General features: G+C 38.7%; 1 protein-coding gene across 3 annotated transcripts in view; it reads right to left on the bottom strand.

The window, feature by feature from the left end:
- Positions 1–1,109: 1,109 nt before the first annotated feature.
- The window catches only part of LOC129243592 (ras-related protein Rab-32B), an 86,007-nt gene continuing 67,698 nt past the window's right edge, over positions 1,110–19,418 (bottom strand). For 2 of the 3 annotated variants that reach the window (XM_054880723.1, XM_054880724.1), the window contains exons 3-5: positions 5,752–6,150; positions 2,026–2,169; positions 1,110–1,961 (exon numbers count right to left, since the gene is read on the bottom strand). In XM_054880723.1, the coding sequence (XP_054736698.1) occupies positions 1,845–1,961; positions 2,026–2,169; positions 5,752–6,150 (660 nt within the window). In that variant the 3' untranslated portion in view covers positions 1,110–1,844. Of the gene's footprint in view, positions 1,962–2,025; positions 2,170–5,751; positions 6,151–14,438; positions 17,594–19,418 lie in introns of those variants that run through there. The other variant, XM_054880721.1, reaches the window with a different exon arrangement.

Below are 19,418 nucleotides of genomic sequence, written 5' to 3'. Positions count from 1 at the left end.
TGCAAGTAATTAAATAATTCGTATAACTCTACATAAATCGATAGCAAAACTTTAAATGCTTTTTTCTCAAAACTATGTTTTTTGAACTGGTGATCACTGCAACTTAAGGGGACAGATACCTGTAAAATTTCGAAAAAAAATTATTTTTTTTCATAAAATGTTGATATATTCCTTTAAGAATATGTCAAAAAACTTTTAGAACGTAACCCCTCGGTAGATTTCAATAAAATTTATACTGCTTTTGAAAAACATAAAGAACTCGTGCCTGATAGAAGGATTTTTTTCCAACAATTTCGATTTTTTTTAACAATTAATTGTCGGTTTTATTCTCGAAAATCTGAGGCCGCCATATTGTTCATTTTGTTGAAAGAAAAACTTCGACCAGGCAGAAGATTATCTATTAACAAAACTAATTTCTCTTGCCCTATTGATTTTAAATGAATCTCCAAGGACTTGATCACCGCAAGGGACTTCTGGTGAAATGAGCTCCACACAAACAGCGATAACTTTTTCAATTATTGATTGTTTTTTTTTTTTTTTTTGAAATTTTGCTAAAGTCAAGTCGAAATATGATGTGTTAATGCTATGTTTTTATTTTTGTAAAATAAAGCAATTGACTAGCGAAAACAAATCATTGAAAATCGTAATTTTTTTCGGGCCTCTGACTACCCCTAACCCCTTAACCTCCACGGATTTAGAGGTAGTGACTTTTTTCTTTAATGACGAAAAGTAACTTGTTGCATTTATGCCTTTTATTTAAGTATGAGTAAATACATATGCAAGGGCCAGTTATAAATCAAAAGAGAAACAAATAAAATAGAAGTGAATGTACCGCATTCGAGTACGCCTGTGCATTTGCTTTGTTGTTGCTGTGCGGGTATGCTAGAGATTTTTGTTTGTCTATGCTAATGTTATCATGGATTATTGTCGAAGCCAGTTTGCCGGTTTGAATAAAAAAAAACAGGGAAATGTGCATACAAATTGTTGGAAACGCTTATCATAGATGTTTTAAGGATTAAAAAAAACCACACAAACAAAAAAAAAAACAACGAAAGACATAAAATACACATGACAACATATTTAGTTATCTCAAGTAGATGCGTTACCTCTGCAATAAAAATCTCATTTCATTTTATTTGATAAAAAAGATTAACATAACAAGCATTTAAAAATACATAGTACATATTTACGTGCGATAAGGCACTGAAATATACGAGTACGACTACATAAATACATACGCGTGTGAAGATTGAAATGCATATGCGGGCGTATAAAATCTGTAAATCGGCTACAAATAGTTTAATATTAGTTGGTTGCCATAACATATTTGATTACTACAATAGATCCCTTTCTTTTGTTTTTTGTTTTTTTTTTTTCATGTAACTAACAACGACAGTACTCACTTATTCGTACTTAAGTACTAAAGTTAAAATTTATGTGTGTATGTAAGTAAGTATGTATGTATGACGAATTGTAAAATAGTGTCATCCGTTAAATTACACATTTAATTTACTGATGATTATGCAACGAGTTCATATAAATATATTTTATTTTATCATTTTTTTTTTCAATATCAATTTTCCGCATCGACGGATACTGCATTTAACGCACGCGAGTAACAGCAATGGTGGCCAATATCCGCCTGCTGGCTGCTGGCAATGAACCTATGAATTGGTTGAGTAGTCCAAAATGTCTGCAACAGTCAAACCAGTTGTTGTTCTTCTTAAAAAATTGCCTAATTACATTTGATTTTCTCATTTCCCCAGTTGTATATATGTATGTGTGTGTGTGTATGCATGTAAACAAACACTATGGTTTTAACGACTTTTCTCTGTGGGAACTGGTCAGCAGGAACATTTACTTTTACCACTCGATGTCGTCTGTTCTCCGGAATTATTTAGATTAAATTTATCGCTGTCAGCCAGATCGGCGTCGCTGATCAATCGGTCATTGAGTAAAATCTGGAAAATGGAACGATTAATTGAAAAACTGTAGTTATAAAGGCAACAACAATGCTGTGTTTACCTTGTTCACCAAAGCCCTTGCGGCCTCATCTATGTTTATATTTTCCTTGGCTGATGTTTCATACCATCCGGCGAAACCGTTCTCCTGCACATACTCATCCATTTTCTCTGGCGATGTCACTATGCCCTGTTTTTCCTGATCGCACTGTAGGGAAAGGGGCAAAGATTTATTAAAATGGAAATGAAATAAATTATAGCAATTGAAACACGTACACATTGTTGTTAAATATCATCCATAAGTTTTCAAAAACAAATAAAAAAAAAAAAAAATCTCACATTTTGATTTAGTATTCGGAAAAAAAGATTTTCATGCTCTAAACTCAGCTTGCAATAAAATTGCACTACTACAATTATATTATTAAAGGAAAAGTAGGTAGAGTTCGCATAGTAGGTACATTGGCGGCCGCCGTAGCCAAATGGATTTTTGCGTGACTACCATTCGGGAGTGTCTAGGTTCGAATCTCCGTGCCTGAACATCAAATAATAGAAAACGTTTTGTCTAATAGCGGTCGCCCCTCGGCAGGCAATGGCAATCCTCAGAGTATATTTCTGCCACTTAACAAAGTTTACAAATACGAGTACCCTGACTGAGCATGACGGGAGCCATGCGAACCTGTCCCACAGCGGCTTTAGGAATGGTCACTGGACTCATTCCTCTATATCTTGTAGCCAAAGGGACGGCAGTCAGTGCAGCTCTAAGGCTTCCTAATCTATTCCATCTCAAAGAAGGACATGTAAGGATTCTGGGTTCAATCCTGAACTCTCCGTGCCTGAGAGTTCACGACAAGACGGAAAGGAAACTCGAATTCTCCAGGAAATTCAAAGTGGTCATTAGTCCCCCGCTCAGCGTGGAGAAGCAATGAAATATTCATGTTTAAAACAGGGCGCACAGGTGTGGTTTACTGATGGGTTCAAAATGGAAGGCGCTAGTACCAGGGCTGGAATTGTCGGACCACATTTCATAAAAAGCTATTGCAATGGGAAAAACCACTTCCATTTTCCAGGCGGCGATCCAAAATGGAAGGCGCTAGTACCAGGGCTGGAATTGTCGGACCACATTTCAAAAAAAGCTATTGCAATGGGAAAAACCACTTCCATTTTCCAGGCGGAGATCCACGCCTTAGAGCTGTGTGCTAGAGAATGTCTACGGAGAGGCTCGCTCGGTGCCAATATTAACATTCTCTCTGACAGTCAAGTAGCTCTAAAATCGCTGGATAGCTTCACATTCCAATCAAGGTTGGTCTGGGAATGTTTTTAAACCCTCAACTCCCTAGTATCAAGAAACTTTGTTGTCTTGATGTGGGTTTCGGCACATGAAGGGCACGAAGGGAATGAAATTCCGGACACTTTAGCGAAAAAGGGGGCGAACACTCCTTTCATAGGTCCTGAACCTTTCTGCGGGGTAAATAACAGCTTCCAAAGTGCCTTTCTGCGTGAGCAGGGAGAGCCGAATCGGGCATGCGGCAATCGAAAAGACTCATAGATCCACAACGGATAAAGGCAGAAGCAATGCTTAACCTAAGCAGAAAGGATATACAACTTTACACTGAGCTACTAACAGGGCACTGTAAACTAAATTATCACATGAAAAAGATAGGTGCGAAAGAAAACGATTCTTCTACACTCTGCAAAGAGGCACAAGAAACAGCAGAACATGTTCTATGTGACTGCCCAACAGTGGCACGACGCAGACTAAATTACCTGGGAAATGGGGCTATAGATCCAAACCTCCTATTAGAAATTAAACCTACAGCAGTTTTAGGATTTATTAACAGCCTAACAGCTTAATATTCGAGAATGTTTGTTTACCGCACAATCATTAGTTTTTCCCAAACGTCTGAAGTGACAGACAGAAAAAAAAGGGGTCGTACTCGCGTGGTTCGAACCAAAGCAGTCATAAAAGTCGTACGAGAAAGAATTCACAGAAATGCTCTAAGAAAGCAGAAAATCATGTCAAGAGAAATGAATGTAGCGACTAGATTCATGACAAGACTAATTAAAGATGATCGCTACATGAAAGCCTCGCTCAACTGCTCATCGCTTGAAGAAAATTAGACTCGAAAGATGTAAGCAGCTTCTGCGGTGGCACGCGGTTAACGGCCATGAAAATATTATTTTCAAAGATAAGAAAATGTGCAAGAAGTTTTTAAGAAGCAAAACGAAAAAATCTATGCTAAAACTTCTGAAGACCCAAAAAATGTTGTTCCAAGTGTTCAGCGTGACCACCATCCAGCTTCCGTAATGGTTTGGTAGGGAGTGTCTGGTGAAGGCGTTACATCACTTCATTTCTGCGAAAAAGAGGTTAAGACCGTGACAAAAGTGTGCCAAGAGGATGTCTTAGAAGACATGGTTCAGCAGTTAAGCGGTGCTTTCTTCAATGGAGAGTGTTGGATCTACGAGCAATATTGCGCACCAGCCCATAAGCCAAAAACCACCCAGCAGTGGCTTAAACACAAAGTTACTGGGTTCATAGCTGCAGAAGATTGACCGTCTGGAAGTCCAGATCTGGATCCATTGGACTATAGTTTGTAGTCAGAATTGGAAAGCATGGCCACAGAAATTTGGAGAGTTTCAAACAGTCTCAATATCCTTGGAAACCGTGCATGCTGCAACAGCTGAATGGCCTAATCGTTTAAAGGCTTGTATAAAACCAAATGGTGGCCATTTTGAATGAAGATTAAATATATATTTTTTAATATTTACATGATAAAATAAAACTAGCTTCATTAAAAAAGTATTGGGAGTTCATATCTCTAGCGGACTTAACTTGTAACAGAACTTATGGCAGGACTAAGTATATATAATATATTCGTTTGAGGAGGAAAAAATCATTATTTTTGCGTAAAATTTTTGCTTAATTGGGTGAAAACTGGTTTATAGTAGATCTTTAGCTCCGGGGCGATGCTACGACTACTAACATATCGGTAAACTTCGATTATTTCTTTGATATTAACGACATTATCGACAGTTTCTTTAACCTCAAAAATGCCTGAACGGAAAAATTGTCGCGACGAAACCAGAATTGTACGTAATTAGCTGTTACAGTATCGACATTTTCGCCTTTATGAAAGAAAAACTGTAAAATGTAACGAAGTTTCTCTTTGTTGACTTCCATTTTTAACACCCTGTAACTTTCAACTGAATGGACAAACAAAAAAAACAGCAAAATATATTTTTTAGTATGAAATGTCAACTTGACAACGAGCAGAAACTTTAAATGGTTTCATTGATACTTTACGAGGTATCGATCACTACAGTCATCTACCGAGAAAATAATGGATTTATTTTTCCCCAAACCAATATATTCGTATGCTGACAGGTCATAATCTATTGGCTGCGCATGCGTACAAGATTGGGATTGCTAACACGGACAAATGCAGAGAGGATGTTGAGGAAACTTTAGAACAGCTTCTGTGCGTTTTTCCGGCATTAACGCTTTTAAAATGCCTGGGAGCCCCACTGTTTGAGGGTCTAGAGAACGTCTCAAAAGCGGATCTCCTAGCTCTGCTTAGATTCGCCAAAAGCATTGACATCCTACGTGATGTCTACTTTCAGTATTCATACAGGTCGGTCTGCACCTGGTATCACTAGGGACCAAAAGGTCTATGCGTGGCTTAATGCCAACCAGGCTAACCTTACCTAACCTAATATACTCGTATATAAATATATGTACTTCCCCATAAATCATTAATTTGGATAATTCAGTATATCAAACACATTTGCGTACCTTATTGGCTAACAGTATGCAGGGTATTGGACTGCCATCTGGTAGTTGAACTTTGGAATCCAAATCCTCTTTCCATTTACTCACACATTCGAATGTACCACTACGTGTTACATCGAATACAATGAAGGCTCCAACGGCTTCCTTATAATAGACACGTGTCATATTGCCGAAACGCTCCTGGCCGGCTATGTCCCAAAGTTGCAAACGGACGGTTGTGTTTGCATCCCAATGTAGTACTTTCAATGCGAAATCTACACCGATTGTGGCACGATAATTCTGACTGAAGAACTGATGCACATAGCGTTTGATAAAGGACGTTTTGCCAGTACCCAATTCGCCGATGACTAGAATTTTGTACAGATGCTCACGCTTTTCTGCATTCGCGGAGGTCATAATTGTCTGGAAGTATAAAGCAAACGTATGACGATGTAAATGTGTATGTAGTTTCAAATATTAATCTAAAAATTGCAGCATAAAGAAGCTAAAACGCCTAAAAGTTGACCAAAATTTCGAATGCCTGCAACACTGACTACTTCAGTCAGCGCATTCGGAATGGGAAATCTTGGTTCAGTTGCTTGATGAAAAAAAATTTCCGATCAGATGCAAACAATATTCCTATGTAGGTATGTAATTATATGATTTTATTTCTATATAATATATTTTATTATTTATTTATTATTATTTCTAATATAATAACAGGTCTAATTTAATCATCTTCTCTCTTATGGCTAATATATGCACATATGTAGATATGTATTTGCAACTAAGCTTTTAATCTCCGGTCTTCCATTGTATTACCGTCAATAAGGCTTCTTTGATGAAATTATCTTTCACACTTCATTTCTTACCAATTAATTTGCATATTTGCTTTGACGCATTAATACCTTCCTCCTCATTCAGGGTGGTATTGCATAATTTTTTTGTAGGCTTATAGTGGGGATGGACAATCAATCTTGATGACATCCATTCTAATGGACTTTTTTATTGGTATGGGAATAAGTTTTCGCCCTCGTAAAAAAGGTGTCGCTGCTGATACCATTTATGTGTTCGCTCTAGTAATATACTGATGATTTTAAGGTGTATATGTGAGGTCTCGATCGCAGTAGTTGACATTCGTTTGAAGCATAAATATTAGGGCGGGTCGATTTAAAAATCGCTCATCGCTCTGTGAAAATCGTTTTCTAGGGATCAAAATAAGAAACTTTGCCGAAGGAACCATACCTCTAAAACGAATTCTGATGTCCCCCAATTTGGGTAGAACTTTTTAGTTTCTTTTCTCATGTAAAGGCCAAAAATGGAGATACACAGAGCAATGGGCCATTTTTTTGCCTCCCCACAAATCGACCCGGCCTAATAAATATCCTTTTTTATCTGACGTCAAAAAAGTCTAAGTTCGTCCCGAAAAAACAACATTTGCGGGAAGTGATGCTTCGTTATTACCATTTTACCGACAATTATTGGATGAAGATGCATGCCGAACCCTTGATGATATGTCTAAAGAGTTGGATGTTGACAGATCAATCGTCGGCAAACATTTGCACGCGATGGGAATGGTCCAGAAAGCAGAATCGTCTGCTTCTTAAACGGCAGAAAAGAAAAGGTGTTCTGCATCGCATCGTCACTGGCGATGAAAAATGGATCTATTATGATAACCCTAAGCGTCGAAAAAGTTGGAGCCTGCCAGGTGAACCATATCCATAGACAGCGAAAAAAAAAAATTCATGCTTCAAAGGTTATGTTGTGCATCTGGTGGGATCAGAAGGGTGTCATCTATTATGAACTCCTTAAACCATCTGAAACCATCATTGCCGACTGCAGGTAATGCGTTTGAATCGAGCTCTCAAAGAAAAGCGCCTGGAATGGGACGGTAGACATGACAAACTGATTTTGCTGCATGACAACGCCAGGCCACACGTTGCTAAATCGGTCCTGAAATATTTAGAGGGACTGAAATGGGAAATCTTGTATTCCCCAGACATTGCACCTTCGGATTACCAGATTACCATCTGTTCCAATCAAAGCAGTCAGTCCTTATTGAAGAGCGGTTAACTTCTTCCGAGAGCATCGAAAACTGGCTCAATGAATGGATCAAGTAAAAAGAACACGAATTTCTCGTCAGAGGAACCTGTGTGCTGCCTTATAGATGGAGTGAAGTGGAGTAGATTCAAATAAACCATCACCAACTGTACAAGTAAAATGGAATTTGTCACAAAAATCTCAGGAAATGGTCGCAATGTTGCTTCCAGCAGTCAAACCTACAAATTGTGAACTATGTACCTCCAGGTTTTGTTCGCACATTTTCGTACAGCTTGGGTAAATGAGTAACAACGAGTACTTCGATACTTTCGATACTTATTACTTGAAAATTCTCGAGCGTCATACTAAAGGGGTTTCCAACAAGAGGTGTTATTTTGATATTCAAAGAAAAATGCTATTTTTACTTCATTATAAAGAGGAAGGTATGCCGTTACTAGTGGAAAATAACATCAGGCAAAAGATCACCACGACCACGCTTACAGGACAAATTCCTTTTCATGAAATTGTCCATAACCGAATTGTAAAGTGGCTGCCCTATGTTCTCGTCAGCCTCACGAATTCCATCTTTGAGGTCTTGAATTGACCCTGGGCTGTTGGCGTAGACCTTCTCTTTCACGTGGCCCCAAAGAAAAAAGGCACATGGCGTTAAATCACAAGATCTCGGTGGCCAATTGTGATCACCTCTTCGAGAGATAACACGGTCCGGAAACTTTTCCCGTAAAAGATCAATAGTTTCGTTGCTTGTGTGGCACGTAGCACCGTCTTGTTGAAAATAAACGTTGTCCAGATCAATGCCATCCAATTTCGGCCATAAAAAATCGTTAATCATCTCTCGATAGCGCAATCCATTCACCAATAACATCTGTTATTGGAAAACCCATTACTATAGCGAGCTTTTTCGAGCAATACTTTTGATAATTTTGATTTTGTTTTTTAATTTTAAAATACTCATAAATAAAATTGATAACTTTTGTTTAGCTGCTCAATTTGTTGAAAAGCTCAAAAGTTTTGAACAATGAACAGTTGTGCAATGAACGAGTTTCGGACTAGTATCGAACTACTCGGACTGGGTATCTGGAGCTCTACTTGCTACCAGTTTGCTTTGCAGTTGAAGTAGTTTGCTATCTACTATATTTTTCCAATGCTAGCAACTGAGAGCATTTAACTGGCGATGCCTTAGGAAATGACAATCAACAGCATTAGGCAACTAGTTAGCCTCTGCTTGGGTGTTTCACCAGTTGATGAAGTATAACAAACAAAAGTTTATGATTGACCATTTACATATTCGTCTAATCTTCCAGCTTTGAAATCCAACGTAGAATCTCTCTTGCCAGCAAGCGCTACTTTCGACTAAGTAGGCAATTGAATAATGAAGTCCTCTCTCGATGAACAAAACTTATATTTTATAAAGCTCTCATCATGACCGTCCCAACGTATGGCTGAGAAGCATGGACGATGAGAATATCCGATGAAGCGTTCCTTGGAATATTTGAGAGAAAGATTCTGCGGAAGATTTTTGGACTTTTGCACGTTAGCGACGGTGAATATCGCAGGCGATGGAACGATGAGCTATATGAGATTTACGACAACATCGACATAGCGCAGCGAGTAAAGATTCAGCGGCTACGTTGGCTGGTTTTGTCGTCCGAATGGAAACAAATGCACCAACGCCCCGTCTCTGAAAGTATTCGATGTGTAACCAGCTGGTGTAGCAGAGGAAGAGGAGGGCCTCCTCTACATTAGAAAGATCAAGTGGAGAAGGACTTGGTTTCACTTTGTGTGTCCAACTGGCGCCGACTAGCGCGAGAAAGAAACGACTGGCGCGCTTTGTTAAACTCGGCCAAAGTCACGTAAGCGGTTATCGCGTCAATCAAGAAGAATAAGAAGAACAATCTTCATTTCGCACATCTTTAACGTTTGAGACATTCTTAGTTATATCAATAGATAATATATGTTTTGCTTTTAGTTCGAATTGATCAATCCACAACTGGTCCAAATCTAGTTACAATCGGACTAGTATAAATTGTTTTGTCAGCTAATGACCTAGAATATTTACTGTAAGTGGAGTTTTGTTAATGTACATAGATATCTATATTTTTAAAGGTCCTTGAAATGAAACGAATGTTTTTTGAAAATTATGCTTTACAAAAATTTTGAATGCACTTATTCATGGATTATCATTCTTATTGGTAAAAAGAGGTCTACGATCTGCTAGTATTTACCTCCGGATATTTATGAACCGAAGTAAGAAATACTTTCACGTAAAAATAATTAATTATCGACTAGCGTAATTTGCAACACCACAAAAAAAAAATACCAGTCTAACGGTTAGACGCGATAGAAGTGAAACCTTCCGTAAAACAAACTGAGAGAGAATGAGACGAAAGCAGCATTAGGAGCGGGATAATTATAGGTTCCTTATAATATTGCTATAAAGTTCATATTTTATTTTCTTCATTTTATTATTATTCATCCTCAATGTTTTCAATTTCAACAAATGATACGAGTGGCTTATGATAGCTAAAATATGATACAAATGCTTTGGTTTCGATGTTGTCAACATATCTTTGAAATACCGCGTCAATGGTTGTTTTAGATCGTGTTGTCGATTCAGTGCGATTGTTACACATTTTTAAATTGAATGTTGTATTGAGAAAGTCAATTAAAGGAACCGCTGTGTCCAATGCAAAATTTACGTTAAAATCGCCACTTAAAATCATTGGAACTTTATCGTAATCTTTTCTAAGTATCCGCGATACTTCTGGTGTATACTTTATTAAATTTTCGTGAATGAATTCCGTGATGCTATTTATTGATTTTTTTTTCTGTCGATATTCACGACACTTTTCTGCATTATTTTTCGGCATAATTGCGGTAAATATTTAAAAATGAAAATATTTACGAATATAAAAATACACACGCGGTTGCTATTATGAGCGTCCCCAGCAAAACCTGCGTGACCGAAACTCTAACACAATTACATTTTTTTGAATGTTACAAACACATATGCACGCAGGTTTTGCTGGGGCGTGACCGAAACTCTAACACAATTACACATATGCACTCGTATTTGTTTGAAAATCGACTTTTTTTTTGGTTCTCCGTCACCTTTGGAAAATGTGTAAACAGTAAGCAAACTTTATTCATATATTTTTCCTCATTTTTGCATCAGTAAAATTAAACAAACGCCGTAGCCGAATGGGTTGGTGCGTGACTACTATTCAGAATTCACAGAGAGAACGTCAGTTCGAATCTCGGTGAAAACACCAAAATTAAGGAAAACTATTTTTCTAATAGCGCTCACCCCTCAGCAGGCAATGGCAAAACACCGAGTGTATTTCTGCCATGAAAAAAAAGCTCCTCATAAACATATCATAAAATAAAATAAAATAAAATAACTGTATAAAAAAATTTTTTTTCTTGTGATTCGAACCAAGGATTTTGGATCGGAAGCTCACATTGCTAGCCGCTCGGCTATCGCGCCATGCTGTCGGCGCTGGCCTAAAAGTTATTTAGTTCGTCGCTAGGTTTATATCAACATATAATATAACGCTTCGTAGCCAAGAGTGTCGTTTTTTTCGTTTCATCGAGTCTGAAATCACTCCCAACGATTCTAAACAAGTTTTCACTTCAAAAAAAAAATTTGGCTTAGATTTATCGGATACTGGATATTCCTTCTATAAATAAACTACACACTTTACAGAGTGTTTCATAGCCATTATTTCTGTTATGAAAAATGTTTTTTTAATCTGTTTTTAGACTATAGGTACTATAGGCTTTGGTAAACTTAGTCATGGAGCGATACTCAGTTGAACAACGCGTACAAGTCATCCAAACGTTTCATGAAAATGGTGGCTCTGCAAAGGATGAATTTCGTGTAGTGCATAATTCCGCGATGTTAAACATTTTTACACAAATTATACGTTAAGAAGCAAAACTGCTGTGTTTGTCACATGTCCACATGCTTTAAAAAAAACTATGTTTGACATGGGTTTTTGGTTAGGTTTCTTCGAAAATAATGCCGGTGATGCTTTCCATTTCAATTCAACCGGGCTATTCGGGTCATGTTCTTCGATTTCGATGTAACTTAAATATGTTGCTCTCTGGTCAAAATAATGAGACACGTATTTTTTTGTTCGCCCGAAAAAAATTTTTTTCAAGAGTTATCAGCAATTTTGTTTTCCGGCTCAAACTCGATTTTTTTTAATTATATAAGAATTTTTTTTTTAATGCCCATAACTTAGTCAAAAATGAACCGATTTTAATAATTCTGGGCTCAAAATGATCGTAATTACTTACACGAGCGACTTCATGTACAAACAATTGCAAAAAAGTAGTTGAAAATTTTTTATTTAGCAAAAAAGAAAAAAAATTGAAATTTTTTCGAAATTCAATATTTCAAAAAGTGTATTTTTTTTTTTTTATAACTTTTTCCAAATCAAGAGGACACCTCAAACTTTAATTAAGCTGAATGCCCAGTAGCTAAAATGAGTTGTTTTCGAGTAATGAATTTTTGAGTAAAAAACCGGTTTCGCACTTTTTGTTTTTTGCAAAATAAAAATTTTTTAACTACTTTTTTGCAACTGTTTCTACATGAAATCGCTCGTGTAAGTAATGGCGATCATTTTGTATCCAAAATTATTAAAATCGGTTCATTTTTGACTAAGTTATGAGCGTTTAAAAAACAAAATTTCTTATATTATTAAAAAAATCGATTTTGAGCCGAAAAACAAAATTGCCGATAAATCTTGAAAAAACATTTTTTCGGGCGAACAAAAAAATACGTGTCTCATTATTTTGACCGGAGAGCAACATATTTGAGTTACATCGAAATCGAAGAACATGACCCGAATAGCCCGGTTGAATTGAAATGGAAAGCATCCGGTAACGTTGTTACGGTGAACGGTGAGTCGCGACATGATAACAAACTTTTTCATGGCTTTAATAAGATGATATGGACTCGGATGTGGTTTCAGCAGGCTGGTGTCGCTTGCCACACAGCGCGTGCAACAATGGATCTAACGCAAAAAAATCTCCCAGGACGCATTCTCACACGAACCAACGAGGTCAATGGCCGTCGAGATCTTGCGATTTGGCACCATCGGACTTCTTTATTTGTGGATACCTGAACTATTTGCGATTCACATAGATAAATGCCACAGACTAAAAAACGTAATGAAAATAAACCAAATAAATTAAATTTTTTTTTTGTTTGCTTATAAAAGAAAATGTACGGCCTTATTCAATTGCACTGTAGAATAAAAAAATGTCAGAATAAAACACCGTGTTTATTTTGACACTCTAAAAGAGACACCCTTCACTACAAATACTCTTTGACGTGCTTAGATAGAAATATTAATATACACCCAACACTCCTTTTCCACGGTAAAAACGTTCCTTAGAAAATCGTGCAAAAAAATGTGAAAAAATAAAATAAAATAATAAAATATTGTAAATTTGGGGATATGTTCCACAACTTTAAAAAATCGTTTCAGAGGAAAGAACCTTAAATATTTTCCCAAAAAAAGTGCAAAAGAAGTAAGAATGAAATCCATATTACATAAGTATTGCATTTATAAAACAAAAATAAGTCATTTTTATTAAAAAAAAAATTAATTTATATACACGGAAAATTCTATCCACAGAAATTAGGAAAAAAATCAGCGAAAAAATGAGAGCCCAGATGTCTAAATCTTTGCCAGACGAGAGCAGGGCAACTTTGTTGGTCTTAGGAGTTCTCTCGAGCGCCGAGGAGCGATTATACATTTTTTATAATTTGTTATTTCATGTCCACAGCGTGTTTCAAACCCGGTAGTCTGACACAAATAGTAACGGCTATGGCGGCCGCGCCGGCATTACAGTTTAAAAGACATTCACTGAGATTATCATCATACCCATTGACACACTGCATTTGAAAAAAAAATCGTACGAAAACTGGCAGCAGGAAATGATTCGACTGAATGTTTCACGTTTTGCAAAATCTCGTTTAAAATATTATATATTTAGATAAAGAATTTTACACCAACTTTTTAATTGTATATTTGTGAGTCACTTGGTTTAGTATCCATTTATTTATGTACCTCTAATGAATCATACCATTTTTTCACTTAAAACCAGACAGGAATCTGTGTTTAAAATGTCTTTTCTATTTAACTTAAATTCCAATTAACTGTTTTATGCCACCACCTATTGCTAGACTTTATCCTCATCCATTAGCGCTGAATCTAAAAATTTGAAGCAAATTTGAGATGCCATTCAAATCTAAACACGCCTCTGCTGTTGAGTGAATAATGACTGCAGTAAATGAATCAAAGCATGTAAAAATGAATCAAAAAAAAAAAACGAAAACGCGAATTATAAGAGAGAGGTCAAAAGCAAACGAGCCCTAAGCCATTCGCCTCCATGACAAACGATGACCACGAATTACCAGCGCAACGAAAATTATGCGACAGGAAAGTTAGAAAAAAAGCCGTACACTTGCAGGGTTTCTTCAAATGCAAAGCGAGAATAATAAAAAAAATGGATTTTGTAGCAACTGTTGCGCTCTTGCGAAATCACTGTTAGGGTTGTTTACCAACACTAGTCGTCTGCGCACTGCTCTCACAATGGCTAATTTTTATGTTGTTTTGTAAATAGTTTAACCAGCTTACCGGTTCCATTTCCTGTTCCATGGTTAAATCGCCAAAAGCCGGCATCTGATTATCGCCTGAATCGTATTCGGAATCCACTGAATACTCGCTAGCTAATGCCTGATTATAGTCTACGGTATTGTGCCTTTGCAAGATGCTCTCGAATTCTGCGTCAAAGGTTGTCGGTTGGGCTACGTAGCGTATACGTCGACGACTGGCGTCACTGTGCGAGTCGCTACTAATATTCGAATCGTAGGAACTTTGATCGTGCAAAGGATTATCGAAGGAAGTGCCTTGAGGACGCACCACGCTGCCAACAGCAAAGCGTACAGTTGGCTGTAAGGGGGGGCCGTGCGTTTTTTCTTCTTGTTCAAAATCGTTTCTTAACGCACGTCCTGGCAAATTGGGATTGCGTATATTGTTGCCCGAGTAATCACTTGGTTGTGCACTTTCCGCCGAAGAAACGACGTCGTCTGCACCACTGCTGCTCGCTGTGGTAACTGATTCGTCAGCAATGAACAACAATGCTTCTGACTTGTCCGCGTAAACGTCGTTGTATACGTCTGGGTCCGGAAAAATCACTTTACTCGATGATGGGTGACGGGTATGTGACGATGATTGAGTTTCTGGTGTGGCAAGCGGTGTACTTGCAAATGATCGTACTGCTGGGGGCGGCGGAGTGTACGAAGGTGGTTGCTGGTAATCCGATAGTGATGCATTCGATTGCAGCGATTGTGGAGGCGATGCGGTATCGTCCACCAAGAGTTGTGGTGCGACAAGCAATTTTTGTTGCTGATGCTGCTTAGGGTGGTGTTCGCTTTGTTGCAATTGATTATTATTGAAAGATGCGTGAGACTCCAATTGAAATTGTATCTGCTTTTGTATTGCCTCCAATGTGCCAGCCGATTCGTCTGCTTTGTTGGGCGTGTCTGGTGAAACGTAGGTAGCGTTGGTTGGCTTCGTGTGGTTTTCTTCAACTGTAGTTACATCCGCAATTAACGTTGCTTTATTTGAAAACTGTTCTGATGTTGGCGTTGGGGTGGCCAGCTTTGATGCTGCGTTATGTTGCGTTATGCGACTTGCTATCTTTGTGGTAGCCGACGCAGACGCCTTTGACGCAGCTATTGCTTCAGTGTTTGCCACTGCGGCAGTTATTGTTGTTGTGCTCGGTTTGGGGAAACGATGGCCACGTTGCAGTGGATTTTGCATCAACTCGGTATCGGCTTTTCTCGATTTTGTTGTTGCACCGCTGCTGCTGCTGCTGGTTACGGTGGTAGCGCTGCCCGTGCTAAGAGAGCTAGACGCGCGGTTAGACGCACTTCTACTGGAGGCTGGAGCGCTTGGATTTTTACCGCTGTTTGCGCGCTGCCTTTTGCTAGCAACGGTTGCTGCTATACTAACTGCTCCAAAACTTGTCGTACGCTGTTCTCGCCCTAATGACGGCGAAGTAAGTGCGGCCGATGAGCGAGTGTTGGTTTTGCGTATGGCGCCGGTGCTGGTCGGCGTTAGATTTGCTATTGGAGGCTGCGCGGTAGTAGCTACCCGACTCGGTTTGGCAGGAGCGCGTTCGCGTGGCGGTGTATCGCGTGTACTCTGAGTGATAACGAACTTCTCGTCGGTAGTAACGGTCGTTGTTCGTGTTGTTTTTTGTACTGTTGCAGCTGTGTGTTTTTGTGTAGATGTTGTTGGTATAGTGCTGCCGCTGCTGGTGGTAGCAGTTGTCTTTATTATGGTCACTGCCGCTTCTTTTATTGCACTCTTCTTAGTTTTGGGCTTCTTCTTCTTAGTTGACGCACCTGGTGCGGGCGATGTGACGGGCGAGCTATCTTCCGCTAACGTTGCAGGCGTTGTAGGTACCTCGTCGCCTCCGCTTTCATAACCACTTGGCTGCGCTTTATCTTCAATAGGTATCAGATAATCCGTTATGCTGGATGAGCGCGTTGCTGCTGTGCCATTCGTTTCAGTCAACTGTTGTTGTTCGTCAACTTCGTCGTCTTCCAACTTGCGCACTATAGATTGCTGAGAATCACTGAGTGATATTTTCACTTTACGTTTTAAACTTTCTTCAACTTCAACATTAGGCAAATCTCCGTCATCTGCGTCTTCAAATGGTGTTTCTTCTTGACTACCCTGCACTACGTCCCCTTCATCGTCTTCGTCAATGCTTTTCTTAGTGCTGCTTTTCGATTTCTTTAAACTGCCCAATAGAAAACGTCTGGCTAACTTACTTTTTTTCTTGGGTTTTGCCTCTGGTGTCGCGGTTGCATTGGTGTCGGCCGTGTCTTCCCCACCGCTTGAGATTACTGTTTCTGGCGCAGAAACGATTTCTATAGATGCACCGCCAGCTAGCGAACTTTCTGTAGAAGTGTCTTTAGATGTGGTACGTTTTTTCCTGCCCGAAAGCTTACGCAGTGCTGAAGTGAAACGTGAACGTGCCTTACTTTTCCGACGCGTTTCAGGATCCGATTGAGCACATTCAATATTGCTACTTCTAACTTTCCCGGCTGCACTCGTAAGATCAATAAGAACGGTTGAAGCCGTTCTTTCCAATTCGCTCGAAGGCGTCGTTGATCCAACTTTTGCTAAATCCAAATCATCTGTAGGAATTTCTGGTTGAGATTCAACGTTTTGCATATTACAAATGCTCCCGGTATGCCGTTCACTTGTCGGTCAAATATTGCGCGCACCTACCAACTACAGGTAGGTCTGCCGCAAATCCACAAAAACTGGGCAACAAATATTATTTCAATTCGATGCTTTCTACGGTTCTGCCAACACACATAACCAACGCACCTAAGCGGTTTGTGCAGTATTGGATGTCACTATATTTTCGTTAGAATTTTCTTCTCTAGCAAATTTTGCTTGAACAAACCTTTGAATGCTGTATTTGTAGGGTTTCTTAAATTTCATAGGTATATTTTGCTAATATCTTCGATACAAATGGCAAATACTTTTCTGAATTTTTACTAATCATATCCACCACGTACGATTCACGTATAAACACTTTTCACACCCACAATACTGTATCCTTAAAACTTCACTCTACAATCAATCAGCACATCCTTAAAAAAAGAGCTTGTTGACTAATCGGCGTGCAGCACTTGTTAATTATACTGCATCATTTTCACCGTTCACCGGATTTTAGTCGCTTGTGCCAGCAATCTCAGTCAACCACCATACGAATTCGCACTGAAAATGTTGTGTTGTTCTGTTGGCTTTTATAAAGTTTTTCCAATTGTTTAGAGCAAGTGTAGCGGCGGGTTGCGCTAACATAAGTATGATGTGCCCGCTAGCCGTCAGCGTAAACCAACCGCAAAATGTTGCAGGTGCCGGTTGGGGGGTTGATGGGTGAACTAATTCAACGACAGCCAGCAGCAAGAAGCGGGTGGTTTTCATTTCAACACTTGCATCTATGTATCTGTCAGCAGTCTTTAAACTGTTCAGTTGCATGCTTGAATACTACTTAGAGTACACGGTAAAAAAGTGACAGTTTAGACCACTTCAAAGTGTTCGCCGCTTGTGGGAGGCGACATACTTTGCAACTTTGAACTTTTGACAATAAATTTATGTTTGATTAAGTTATTCGATTCTTACATGGCGTGCCATTAATCAAAGGTACTTATGAAGCGCTCCTACTCCCATTTCCAGTGTGCGACTTGATATTTTGCTCCACAAATGAAATACCCCCATTTTATGGCGTTTTCAAACGGATATTTTTTTTATAGGAAGTATGTTTTATAGAAATTTAGGTTAGGTTAGGTTGAAGCGGTTGACTACTGTGGGATACACTCAGGCTCATGGCACATTGTGATGCCGCGTGGGGAACTAGCCCTTATCCCTCCTAAAAACAATGTGTACTTTTCAAAAATTTTGTAAGATTCTTAATTTCGACAAAGTTGAGATCTTCCAATTCATTAAAGGATTGCCCACCCAAAATGGCGAGTTTACGTCTGGATAGAACAGAACAGTGACACAGAAGGTGCGGGATCGTCTCTTCCTATTCCTCGTCTAGACAACTTCTGCAGAAGTCATTTGTTTGCACACCCATATTTTATAGAAAACGGAGCTTTTTCATTGCCTGCCACCACAGTCAGAAAGTACGTTGATATATAACGTGTGCAGTGATTGCACAACAAAAAAAAAAAAAAAGAGGAACCAGAATATCCAATTCCTAGTCGTAGAGTCCCGCATTTGGTCGTAGAGTTCGAAAATCTACAAAATTTATTTTTCTGTCAAGTAATTTTCGACGTATCCCAGAATAACGGTTTTGAAAAAAAGTAGATCGGTTAAAGATCATAAAAATGGACACATAATATCTGTATAATTCATTAACCGTTATGTCAAACTAAGAGTAATGAGATTTGCGTTCTCTCTTTCCTACTCGATTTTTCACTAAATTAATAATAAAGGTTATATATACAGATTTTTTCTCACCGATTAATATTTTTTTATAAACAATTTAAGGCCGAAATTTTGGTCGAAAATCAATTTTTTTTTTTTTTTTATTGAGAAACCGTCTCTAAAGTAGTGGGGCAAAGTAGGAATAGCCTCACCACCTTCAGTGAAAACCATAAAGTAACCTTAATTTGTGTCCAGGGACACCGGAACATAAAAGGTAACGAAAAAGCCGATGAACTCGCAAGAGGAGGATCTGCCATGAATAGCGCTCTTGCAGTACCGGTACTCACTCCACTAGGTGCGGTCAAGAATGCAATTTCCCTAAAATACCTTCGAATTGCAGAGTGTAGATGGAGAGACCAGACGAAATGCAAACTCAGCAGGACGTTATGGCTCACCTACAACCTCAAGCAATCGTCGACATTAATAAGCATGAAACGACGGAACGCCTGCAGACTAACGGCAGTCATAACTGGCTTCTGGTCTATCGGAGAACAAACCGCCAAAATGGGCATCCCTCACAATAAATACTGTCACATTTGTAAACAACCGGAGAAAAAGGAAACAATCTTCCATTTCTTCTGTGAATGCCCTGCCCTATGG

The sequence above is a fragment of the Anastrepha obliqua genome, chromosome 4 (assembly GCF_027943255.1).
Source record: "Anastrepha obliqua isolate idAnaObli1 chromosome 4, idAnaObli1_1.0, whole genome shotgun sequence".
In the NCBI taxonomy this organism is placed as follows: domain Eukaryota; kingdom Metazoa; phylum Arthropoda; class Insecta; order Diptera; family Tephritidae; genus Anastrepha; species Anastrepha obliqua.
Note: the sequence above shows the minus strand (reverse complement) of the source record. Positions and strands in the feature narration are given on the sequence as shown.